General features: G+C 30.3%; 4 protein-coding genes across 5 annotated transcripts in view; 2 read left to right on the top strand and 2 right to left on the bottom strand.

The window, feature by feature from the left end:
- Positions 1–3,523: 3,523 nt before the first annotated feature.
- On the bottom strand, positions 3,524–4,370 carry LOC143205304 (sporozoite-associated mosquito saliva protein 1). Its single transcript, XM_076418541.1, has 4 exons — positions 4,212–4,370; positions 3,978–4,133; positions 3,784–3,930; positions 3,524–3,731 (listed from the first exon to the last, which is right to left on the bottom strand). Exons 1-4 carry the CDS (start codon positions 4,266–4,268, stop codon positions 3,567–3,569), a joined length of 525 nt encoding a protein of 174 aa, XP_076274656.1. The 5' UTR covers positions 4,269–4,370; the 3' UTR covers positions 3,524–3,566.
- Positions 4,371–4,635: 265 nt separating this feature from the next.
- On the top strand, positions 4,636–5,790 carry LOC143205302 (post-GPI attachment to proteins factor 2). The gene is made up of 3 exons (XM_076418538.1): positions 4,636–5,184; positions 5,244–5,444; positions 5,518–5,790. Exons 1-3 carry the CDS (start codon positions 4,755–4,757, stop codon positions 5,649–5,651), a joined length of 765 nt encoding a protein of 254 aa, XP_076274653.1. The 5' UTR covers positions 4,636–4,754; the 3' UTR covers positions 5,652–5,790.
- A 939-nt stretch (positions 5,791–6,729) lies between these two features.
- LOC143204471 (L-2-hydroxyglutarate dehydrogenase, mitochondrial-like) lies at positions 6,730–8,477 on the top strand. Its single transcript, XM_076417018.1, has 6 exons — positions 6,730–6,788; positions 6,841–7,183; positions 7,266–7,442; positions 7,494–7,840; positions 7,893–8,019; positions 8,156–8,477. The coding sequence occupies exons 1-6, from the start codon at positions 6,730–6,732 to the stop codon at positions 8,408–8,410; spliced, it is 1,308 nt and encodes a 435-aa protein (XP_076273133.1). The 3' UTR covers positions 8,411–8,477.
- Positions 8,478–8,569: 92 nt separating this feature from the next.
- Positions 8,570–12,076, bottom strand: part of LOC143205298 (phenoloxidase-activating factor 2) — a 29,981-nt gene continuing 26,474 nt past the window's right edge. For both annotated transcript variants that reach the window (XM_076418530.1, XM_076418531.1), the window contains exons 5-6: positions 10,077–10,226; positions 8,570–8,864 (exon numbers count right to left, since the gene is read on the bottom strand). In XM_076418530.1, coding sequence (XP_076274645.1) covers positions 8,671–8,864; positions 10,077–10,226 — 344 coding nt within the window. In that variant the 3' untranslated portion in view covers positions 8,570–8,670. The remainder of the gene's footprint in view (positions 8,865–10,076; positions 10,227–12,076) is intronic.

Genomic DNA, 12,076 nt, shown 5'->3' with positions numbered 1-12,076 from the left:
AAATACGATTTAGCTGTTATATATACTTTATTCAGGTACTGCCCAAAATCTTATTTCAATCCGTAATTGCAACAATAAATGAATTTAAGACAATTGATTTATTTTAGATGTGAAATAGCAATAACATTTAATTCTCGCCTTTCTTGCTATTTATTAGTCATCATTTATTTTTCCTCTACTCTATTCAATCACTCCATTGTTTAATTTTGGGTGATAGGAAATGTATAGATTGTTGACTGTAGTCAGTTATGACTATACTCTCATATCATTTTAATCTGTATATGTTAGAATCGTCTTCTAATCCAGTTTCTGACATAGACAAGTTGGTATTACAATATCTTCACTCGTCCCAGCATCTGTCTAATAATATTATGGATATATTGTTCTGCCTTGCGATTTTACTGTCTTTCTGTCCTGAAACCCAAAGACACTGAAGATACTTGAGTCTGTGGTTCCTTTCATTTTTGACAAAGTAGGTACATAATGAATATATTCAGCTATTATATATTTTAACTTCTACTTATTTATTAGGTTAGGAGATATCTTCAGAGAACTCGTCAGAAGCTTTCAAAGCAGTTCTAGAGTGATAGTCAGAATAAAGATAAGTTGTGCCAATTATTTTAAAACATTCACATGTAAAATGTAAATGATCTATAAATTGGAACCACTTATAATTATTGTTACAAAGACCATTATGTTTATATTCAAATCAATTATGTATCTAATTGTGTAAGTTTAAGCTATAACATAATTGTTACTATCTTATATTTTTTTTTTATAGTCATAACTGCATTTTAAATTTTTTTTTATATAAAATTATAAAAATTAACATCACCGCATTAAGTGCAGTTGTCAATTACATTAGCTACATGCAGTTGCTTATCTGATGTTCAAATGTATAATTAATTTCTTTAAGAACACTAAAAATGAATCCCCTAATAATAAATGTAACTTTGTCTAATTTATTTTTAATAATTCGTTGTAACCTCTATGAGGTATATCCAGAACTTATCGAGAAATGTTACAGGTTTCTGTAATGTGTTGGTGGCCGCAGAAGCATATTACAGGTTTCTGTAAAATACTTTTCATTATTGCAGATATCTGTAACAAATTTAGGTATCCTATGGTACAAAATCTTATAATACATACTTATTTTATACATAGACTACTGCAAGCAAGCTATAGTCCCACCATCATATATGCGATTTTACATGAACACTTAGCTGTGCGAAAATTGTTCACCAAATGTTCGCCTTGGATCCCACACAATTTGAAAATCGCTCGTGTCGATTGGTGCAAAGAAATGCTTAAGAAATTCAATCTCGGTCTTTTGAAAGACGTGTATAAAATCGTGACAGGTGACGAATCATGGATATATTCGTATGAACCCGACAGTCGACTGTATGGGTGTTCCAAGAACCAAATCCAACAAAAGTTGTTCGCGCACGAAGCACTTCAACGAAAATGGTGATCTGTTTCTTCGGGAAAACTGGTCATATTGTCAGTGCCTCTAGAGGATCGTAGAACAGTTGATACACAACCATTTGCTTGCCGAAAGTCTTCAGTGAAATAAGGAAAACAAACAAGAGACGCCGGATTGTTTTTCATCATGACAATGCGAGCTTTCAAACAAGAGACTATTTGAGCACTCAAAACATCGAATTGATGGGTCTTCCGTCGTAAACCCCTGATTTGGCCCACAATGACTTCTTTTTGTTCCCATCCGTAAAGAACAAACTGCGTGGTCAACGATTTTCATCGCCCGAAGAAGCTATTGAAGCGTTCAAAAATCATGTTTTGAAGATACCTCATTCGGAATGGAATAAGTGCTTTGAAAATTTGTTTAAGCGTATGCATAAGTGTATCGATCATCGTGGCGAGTACTTTGAAAAACAATAAATATATATTCGCAGCTTAACTATTTGTATTTCTTCCTATTCCCGAAATATAAATAGTGATCATCGTATCACAGTGCTTTCAGTGTTTTAATTATTTCTTATAATACGGTGTCTCTTGTTTCAGGTAAGTGAGTTTCAACTCCTTCGTATATCTTAATAATTAGTGTGCCGAAATGTGAGTGCAGTTGGTGATTAAAAGAATACAAATAGAGGTAAGAGAAACACATATGCAACAATTGCTATATTTTGTTTATGATATATTATGCAAAATATTGAGATAATTTTTAGGATCAGGTAAATAGGTTCATCTTATGAAGTGAAGTAAATCAATATTAATAACAGTGTCAATGTCCAAGAGCAGATCCTCTTGAGAAATAAAAGGTATACCACTTAACTACCCTGCACTTAGGCAAGATAAGAAATTTTTTTTTATAGAATTGTATTGTACACATGTGGAGTAATAGAGATGCAACTCAATAGGGGCTTCGCAAGGCGCAAAGTTTTGCTTTGCCCAACATTCAGAGGGCACCATAATGGGCCATTCAAGTAATTCGATTAGTCACTTTAAATCTCCATTATAGGTACCTGTAAGAAAAATATTTTACTGTGAAGATTGGCTCATTACTAATGTTTGGCACGTGACATCCTTGCCGTCATGTTTAATTGACCAATGAAATTTAAATAAAAAAAACAATTTTTTTCTGAAATATAATTTATTAAATAAAATTCAATTAAATATAAATATAATATTTAAAAATAAATAAATATAAATATATAATGTACATTTATCTACAAAATATAAATATAATATTTTAAAAATAAATATATTTATAAGAAATAAATATTATATAAACCATAAGCTAAGAACTTTGGTGCATTACAAATCAAAATTATCTCTTTCGTCTTTTTCCTTTTTCATATTTGTTTAGTGCCATCAATTTAATAGGATCTATCACAGTTCTGTCTATCTTTTCTTATACTGAAAGTAAACTTTGAGTCTTACCCTCTTAATATTCTGTTCACCTGTTTTACTCAAAAGTATATAACACACCGTGTTAGTACTTTTAATATTTTATCCGAGAGATCATTATGGAATGTACAGTTGAAGGGTTTTTAATTTACTTTTTTTTAGACGTTTGACAAACATTTTTTGTAATAAGAAAAGTTTCAGGCCCCGCGGTCCACTATCCAGCCTAAGTGATTTGACAAATGTTCTAACTAAACTACAAGAAAAAGTTATTGTCCCTGCCGGGAATCGAACCCGCAACCTTTGTTGAGGTTAAAGGCCCTAATTGTTACATCATAGAAACAGCTGTCTACAATATTTCTACGAGGTTTTAGATAAAAATACGTGACCATTTTATACGTGCCTATGGACTTTGAGAGCCCCCCCCCCCCCTCGATTTCCCCCCTTCCCTCAACAGATCCTGATTTGGTTCCAATGGGACCACCTCGGATGTAGAGTGCACATTCGAATAAAAAATTGAAATCGGTCCACAATGGACGAAGAAATCGGTGAAAATATATGGTCGAACCTAAAACCTCCTCCTCTTTTTTGAAGTCGGGTAGGCTATATTATAAATCAAGTATGCCGCTTTAACTACATAAATAAAAGTAGTCTGCTGTGCTATAAAATTTTATTGACATATACAATACACTCAGTTATAATTAACCCTTCTTTGCCCGGTTGACATTAAAACTTAATTCATAACAACTTTTCCCGACATCATGATCAATTTCCACTTTTACCTCCGAATTACCCGCCGCCATTCCCAGTTGATTTTTGTATTTCATCACACTAATTTTTTTCGATGGGCTTCCACATATTTTACCCTAAAAGAACAAAGTTATTGTGCCACTAAAAATACGGGGAAGTATTTATTACCGCTTTAACAGGACAATGCGTTGGTACTCCCAGCAATTCCAGAGCTTTCATTGCATCCGGTATGTTTTTCAGTTTCTTATCCAACGAGCAAAAGTCCATTTCACCATCTAACTCAGGTAACGGTGGCTTCCTGAGTAGATACGCACCCTTAAATGTTCAATTAATGAGAGAGAAAAAACACAACTGAATTATACCTTTGCGGTTTTGTAATCTTTAGTTATTTCCACACATCCCTTGAGATACACGTTGCAGTCTTTATCTAACAGGACTTCTAATCCGTCAGAAGGTAACTGTATTACGCTATTATTAACACAGGTTTTATAGCTTGTTATTTTAGCGGTCCAGCCATTCTGTAACAAAACATAATTAAGTATATTGTTTATATATACTTAGAAAACATTCATTAAATAAAATATATTTTAACTTACACAAGCGGCACAACTCTGTAGGGCAGCCAAAAAGTACAAAGGAACGAGATATTTCATTTCTGAAATATTGTGACAACTTCGATATAAAACTGGACGATTTATTTTATATATATTTCTAATTCGTTAGTCATGGCTCATTTAATTTTGCTGTAAGATTTTTATCACTTCAAATGTACTTTTACTACAAAAGCTACGTGTAAATAAAGGTGAGGCCTAAATAATTTATAATAACATAATTACATAAAATGCCCATTATTCTATTTCGATTTTCTGTTTGATATTAATAATTACCACAAAAACAATTTACATAGTTTATTGTATTCGTTTCTATCACAACTATATACATGACTTTTAAGAATTATTTCAAATTTATTTGGTTTTCTTATTTAAAATTAAATTATGGGTAATCAGACGGTTTCGTTCCCGTCCACCAGGTGTATCGTCGCCTTGTTATGAGTTCGACGTTCAAGGAAACATAACCTTAACTTTTCGTTAAAAATGTTTTGGTAATCAATCTGTTTTGTTTTTGGGAATTTTAGAACGATGTCAAATACTAGGGCCCGATATGGATTGTTATATAGTGAATATGAGTATATTCCGTACTGTCGGGTTTCTTTCGAGAAGTTCGTTATCGCAGTAACGTGTCTTCCACTACTAGCGTTCATATTCTGTATAAGTTATTCGGTTATATTTAATTTCGAAAGTGCAACTTACACTCACTGCCAAGTATATAACTTTCTGCCATCAATATCCGCAGCTATAGGGAGTTTTTCGCCACAAAGAGAAATTTGGCAAGCTGCCATATCATTACAAGCTTTACCTAGAATTTTTGTTGCAATGGAATATCTAAATCATCATCAAACGGTTCTGAAGCGCGACAATTTCTGGTTGGGGTATTTAGCCTGTGTACTGAATATAGTAGAAAACATAGCCTTGTTGACTCTCTCATTTTTTACCTCCTCCAAATTTTATGGTAAGAAATTAAATACCAACAGTATTTCCTTTACTTTTATTTATATCAAACCATTTTAGGAATACATGAGAAAGCATTCATTACATTTATACTAGTATCAGAAATATACATGTTCTTAATATGCATTTTGCAAAAAAAGTACAATAAAATAAAACGACATAGTTTAAAGTGGAAAAAAAGATGTTTGTTGACGAATTTAATTTTTATTATAATAGCTGGCTATTTGTTCATGAGACATAATTCTTTTTGTGAACCATATGGTAAGTTTATTTAACTATTTCTCTTTCCAATTTTTAATCACAATATTTCTTGTAACACTTCATACATTTTCAGTTTACTCTATGTTTGCTGCGTCTGAGTATATCGTAGTATTGTCCAATATGGCATTCCATTCCACAGCATACCTTGATTTCCAACATAAGGACTTTGTCATTTACAAGCATGGATTTGCTTTAACGGAGAGATAATATTTAGTTATATAGCTAGTAATTTAATTTATTAATTGTTTTTGTTTTGTTATTTATTTATTATATAGGTTTTATAGTTACCTTATGTGCCATTTTCACTTGTGTTACTGTATCACTATATTATTTATGGTGTAAATGCAAGTAAATTGGTATCGCAGAGTTGCAAGTCTGATTGATATTGTCATGATTTAATCTGTGTTAGAGAATCTTCGGTAACAAGTAACAAATGATACTGTTAATTTCAGAGTGAATCTTGCAATTGTTCAATACACTGAATATAATTCAGTTAAAAACTTAAAAATAGTATATTTCAGACAAACCAGTGAGATGTATGGTGCAGGTGCATTGACTAATTTAAGTATTCCTTCTATGTGATTATGTATAGTTATGATAAAGTGAAACTATTATTTTTTGTATAACGTTTCTTCTATTCAGGTATTTATTAACATTATTTTATATCATGAGAGTTTATGAATTTTATCTTAGGGTTAATTAAGGTTCTTGGATATATCCCACCGGTGATTGTAGCATCGATTACCCAATTGAATTTACTATTCGATAAGTTTTATTTAATTGTGTGCACCAAGATACTTAACACTAAATATTATGTGATATAATCGAGGTTACATTCAAGGCGTCGGTGTAGATAGGTTTGTTTCTCTAAGACTTGTACAGAATACTTCGGCATATCCATATTTTTAAACGATCATCCAATGACTGTATTTTTTCATGCTGCAAAAGGAGTAATAACGAAAAGGCATTTTTTAAAATTCAATAAATATTTATATATTTACATATATAAGCTATGAGATGTATTCTTCGTAATATATGTATTACATGTACTTTGTATATTATAAAATAAATTCAATGCAATTGTCGCCTCTTAACTTACCAATATTTGTACCACCAACTTTAAATAAATATTTTAATATTTACACATAATTTTTTTTTAACTAAGGATAGTACTAGATATATTTGCAGAAAATATTACAAAGTATGCTTGTGTCATTGTCAATATTGTTAAATTGTTTCTAGACTCTATTATAATATATTTTTGACATTTGTCCAGAATAAATAGATGTTTTTAAGTCTCACAACGAGATACCTCCATCAAAAATTGACTACTATAAGTATTAAGTAAGCAATTTTGTATTTGGTATTTAAGAAATAATAATTTAATATCTTAAAGGAATAAATATGATGTTGTCGTAATTGGCGGTGGTATAATAGGCACAGCTGTAGCGAGAAAATTTCTATTAGAATGTCCTGGGCAAGACATTTGTTTGTTGGAAAAGGAATGCTCCCTTGGGAAACATCAGAGTTCCCATAATAGCGGAGTGATGCATTGTGGTGTGTTTTACAAACCAAATAGTTTGAAAGCGAATCTTTGTGTAGAAGGAATCGAGCTGTTGAAGAAATATTGCGATGACAAGAATATCCAGTATCAACGAGCGGGAAAAGTAGTTATAGCGCCAGATTTATGTCAAGTTAATGTTTTGTGCAAATTATATGAGCAAGGCCAAGACAACAAAGCAAGTTCTTATTATTTTTAAATAGTAATACCATTAAAATTTTTAGATTTAATTAATTATTTGTGGTTATTTTGTATTTTAGGTAAGAGGTTTACAACTTCTGGAGTCCCAAAGAGAAATTCGAAAATATAGCCCAAGCTGCAAGGGCGAAAAAGCACTTTGGTGTCCTGATACAGCAAATGTTAATTTTCAGGAAGTAACAGAACATTTAGCTGATGATTTTATACATAGTGGTGGAAATTTAGTTTTTAACTATAAGGTAAATTAATTAAAAATAATTTTGTTACATTAGTTGATCATTTTAATTAAGGTTGTAGATATTAAACAATCTGAAGATTCCTGTTTTCCAATTTGTTTATGTGTGTCTGAACGCCCACCATTATTTGCAAAATATGTTGTTGTATGTGGTGGTTTACATTCAGAAACTTTATCAGACATGTTAGAAGTTAAAAATTCCATTAAACATCAGCAATTTCTAATTTTAAAAGTCAGTTATCAAGAAATCGACTCCAAGTATTGTGAAAACCTACAAACAAACGTTTATGGAGTACCAGATTTAGAGTTACCATTTTTGGGGGCGCATTTCAGTCCACAAATTAAAGGTACTATTTTACTGGGACCATCTGCTGTTCCAGCATTGAAAGTTGAGGGTTATTGGTAATTATATATCTTTTTTCTATTATATATTATAGTGATATGCATTTTTTAGCAATGATGAAGTAAGCTTAAGTCATTTATCTAAAATGGTCTTTTCTTGTAATGTTCGCAACATGGTTGTTAGAAATTTTTCTCAGTGTATTAACCAGCTTTGTCACACTTTAAATACTGACATACAGGTTAGTAATATATTTTTTATTTTAAATATTATCAATATATTGTCCCTATCAATATTAGATATATATATATCTTGATATGATGTACATCTAATAAAAATTTATAAGATAATTGAGTCATTAAGAAGGTATGTTTTAGATAAAGTATCTTCAACAATTTATTCCAAATTTTTCTTATCAATATGTGATAAAAGGCCCCACAGCAGTTCAATGTCAGTTATTAAATTCTGATGGAACATTTGTTGATGATTATATATTTAATTTTTTTAATGGAAATGGGATAGGAAAAAGGATTATTAATTTGAAATATACACCAAGCCCTGCTGCAACTAGCTGTTTGTCTATTGCGGATTATGTATATAAAAAATTCACTGAATGTTATACTGATTTATAGTTTTTTGTTAATTTTATAATAAAAATCACAGGTACCTTTTTATAACAAGTTGTAGTCTATTTTCTAACTAATCAATTTCTCGGTGTACTTCTTAAACTCTTTCACTATAATTTAGATTATTATTTTACAATTTAGAAATAGGGTAAAGGATACAAAATATTGGTATATTATTTCCAAAAGTATATTATTATTGCATTATTGAACATATACAATATTAAATTAAATAATTTTACTATGTACCTACAGGAAATAGTGAGCCTTTAGTTTACTGTTGCTGTAATACTTATGTTTCTTTTATTTAATTCTGTAATGAGCCAGTTGTACGAATGTCGTACATCAGCGTAAGCAGCAGGAACATCCTTTTGTCCGCAATCGATTCCCCAGGAAGTTACACCAACTTGTATCATTGTGTTATAGTTGTCGTTTGAACATAAAAGCGGACTTCCTCCATCACCTAAAAAGTAGATATCTTATTAATAATGGCCATATTAAAAACTATCTACATGGAGACTATCTATCCCTAATTATAGTTCACTGATCTTTCGGCTACACTAAAATAAATAAACAAGTCCTGCTGTATTTACAAAAGTTTTGTTAAATAAATCATCTTACCTTGGGGTTAATGTTAATTGGTAAATACATTTTTGGTCGAGAAAATTTTAAGTGAGACGCCTAGAAACGTTACTTCTGAACTATTTTTAAATATTGAATGTAATTGTCGAAAAATATAATAGTATTTACCACCCATACCACCTGTTGGCCAATCACAGGGCCATATTAGGTGATCGGTTTGTAGTCATGGTAACCTGTTTGTTTGACAATGATGGTATTTCACTAGTTGATGATTTTATGCTCATAATTTAATATCTTTTCAAATTATGTTATCGTAGAAGGAATAATTTGGATATTATTTAATGGAATACATACAATATAGATATGCCTTGTCTATTTAATTTATAACTGTATTGTTTTTTCGATTTTTTCTACTAGAAAAAAATAGTTAAATCATCTCATAGCAACACTTCCTAATTATAAACACATCACAGGTGGGTTAATTGAAGTAAAGTGCATTTAAGTATTTTCCTGGTTCAAATATGTGTTATCTCTAATTTTTTACGTAAAATTACATACTCGAGATTAAACTTATTTATTAAGCTGTCCATGATATGCAATTTTTTTTATAATGATGCTTTATTACAGGAACTAATTTAAGATTTTGGTTCAGTATCCTGGGTATTTTGGTATTTTTTTTTATGACATACCGTTACAAATATGTTTCATTAAAAACATCAATTCGGCTTTGTTATATATAGACGATTGTAATGTGACTAATATTCACATAATTGCAAATAATGAGTGTTATTTGGGGAAAAATACCTTTCCCCAAATACTTTCCTTTCAAAATCAAGTTGTTTATGGAAACAAACACAAATATTTGTTAGATTAATGGAAAACAAAAAAGTTACGTTCAATTATTATCACATAACATTAATATTACCAACTTTTTTCAAGGTTTACCTGATGTATACATCTTATATGTGATATATTTAATTGAAATTGAAATTTGTGCAGCCCATAAGAGTTAGATATTGTATTTGCGTTAAAATTGAAAGTATTGCAATGATCTTTTGCATAATAGATGTTGTTACAAATATAATTTACATACCGTGACATGTATCTCTTCCAGCTTCTCCTCCAGCACATATGAAAGACTCGTGGAGGTTAAAATCGTCTCCTAATCTTGTTTTTCTGAGCATTTCTTCGCATTTTTTATTTTCAACTATGGGTACTTCGACTTTTCTTAATATTGGCGATTCTAAAAATACAATGGGATTAATTTAGATATATTAATATATTAAATATAAGCGGGGCAAAGTATTTCAGTCCAAAATATGGGGAGCATGTTTGCACAAAACATTTCTCTCTTGAACACATTTTTATATAATAGTCAAATATGTAATGTGCTGTGAATATTTATATATTCGTCTATAAGTTTTATTAAATATATTTCATAAGCAATTATAATATAATATTATAACATTCAATTAGATTATTGTTAACTAAGGTCACTCTATTAATAGTATTAATAATTTGTAAAATTAACAGTTCTTTTTAACTATTCTGGCATGATAAAGGAATTTTTGGTATATTAGTAAATGGTTTGATATACCTAAGTGCTGAAAGTATTTTTTTGTAATTGCAGCAATGTAAGGGATGTTTTGTTGAGAAATTATATCTCCTTTGACGGTTAAAATGATTATCGTTTATTTGACTACTACAAAGTGTCAGTATTGTCTTTGGACGGTCTCCGAACAAGAACTAATACTAACTACATTCAACTTACATTTTGTCTTTTCATAGTTTTTTTGTGATATTAGGTGTACGAAGCAATTTTTATGGGCATATTTCATAATTGTATTTTTATTTCATAATTGTACGATATACGGGAATTATTAGGGCTGTTACGAGTACTTTTTAATAACTGCTTGATAGATTTTCGTCTATACCATATATCTGATTGGTAAATACGATGAAATAGTTTTGACATATACGTCATTTGATTTCATAGAATTTTATGGTGGTCCCACCAATGCGGGTACCATCAGACCACTTTTTTGATTGCTTCGTTTGAATTGCCCCATGAAGACATTTGATTGGCTCATTTCCATAACGCGATTGTTTGTTTCTATGGTTTGTTTTAGTTTGTTTATGACGCCATTTTAGTATTCCTGATATATAGTACCTTCGGCATTTTTGTCACTTAAGTATAATCAGTATTATTTGATCATAATGTATCCTCAGTTTCAATAGTGTTTTTGTGTATTTAGTTTATGTATGAAAATAAAAACACGAGACGTCGTTTTTCTTGGATGAAACAACTCAAGTTAGCTAGATTTAGGATGTGTGTGTGTGTGACGTAGCATTGTTTTTACCTGGTACGTATGCAATTATTTATATAGAGCATACTAGGGATACTATAACGATCAACTAGGGATGTAGGGAAAGGGAAAAATATCGATACACATCTTTAAACGTTTAAAAAAATATCAAAATATCGGAACTTTAAAAAATAACGCTTTGCTGAAGACTATCAATATATTGATATTTTTTATACAATCTAACGATGAACCTCATTCAAAGTACGCCGATAAGATGCATCGACATTAAACTGAGGACTAAAAGTTTTGGAATCTTTCAGTGATTGTTACAAAGAAAAACATGTAGTAAAGTCAAAAAGGTAAACATCTCTTACTATCTTTTTTGGCGCAAACTTCTAAACATCGCTCTTTTATATCAAATCTGTTATTATTTCCAAAGCATCCTCCATATATAAACTGAGTGCAAAGTTTAGATTTCTCATCGTAGTACCATTTAGGAAAGTACCCTAAGCACCTTATTATATTTCGTTATTTTTTTTTCAGAATATATGGCTCATTTTTTCTATTGACCACTTAATCCTGAACTGTTTTGATTCATAGTCTATTTGTAAATATATGTTACTATTTTTTTAATAAAATTAATAATACAAATATATAAATATAATTGTCTTTATTTATTTATAATACTTTAATGTATTAGAACTTTAAAATGGCACCTGTTACAAAAAATTCCGTTTAAGTTTTCGTGCTCAGCAGGTCCAATTTGATAAAGCCATTATATTTAATG

Source organism: Rhynchophorus ferrugineus, unplaced genomic scaffold (genome assembly GCF_030347505.1).
Source record: "Rhynchophorus ferrugineus isolate W39M unplaced genomic scaffold, kcgeb_rfMv2 rfM11, whole genome shotgun sequence".
Taxonomy (NCBI): domain Eukaryota; kingdom Metazoa; phylum Arthropoda; class Insecta; order Coleoptera; family Curculionidae; genus Rhynchophorus; species Rhynchophorus ferrugineus.
Note: the sequence above shows the minus strand (reverse complement) of the source record. Positions and strands in the feature narration are given on the sequence as shown.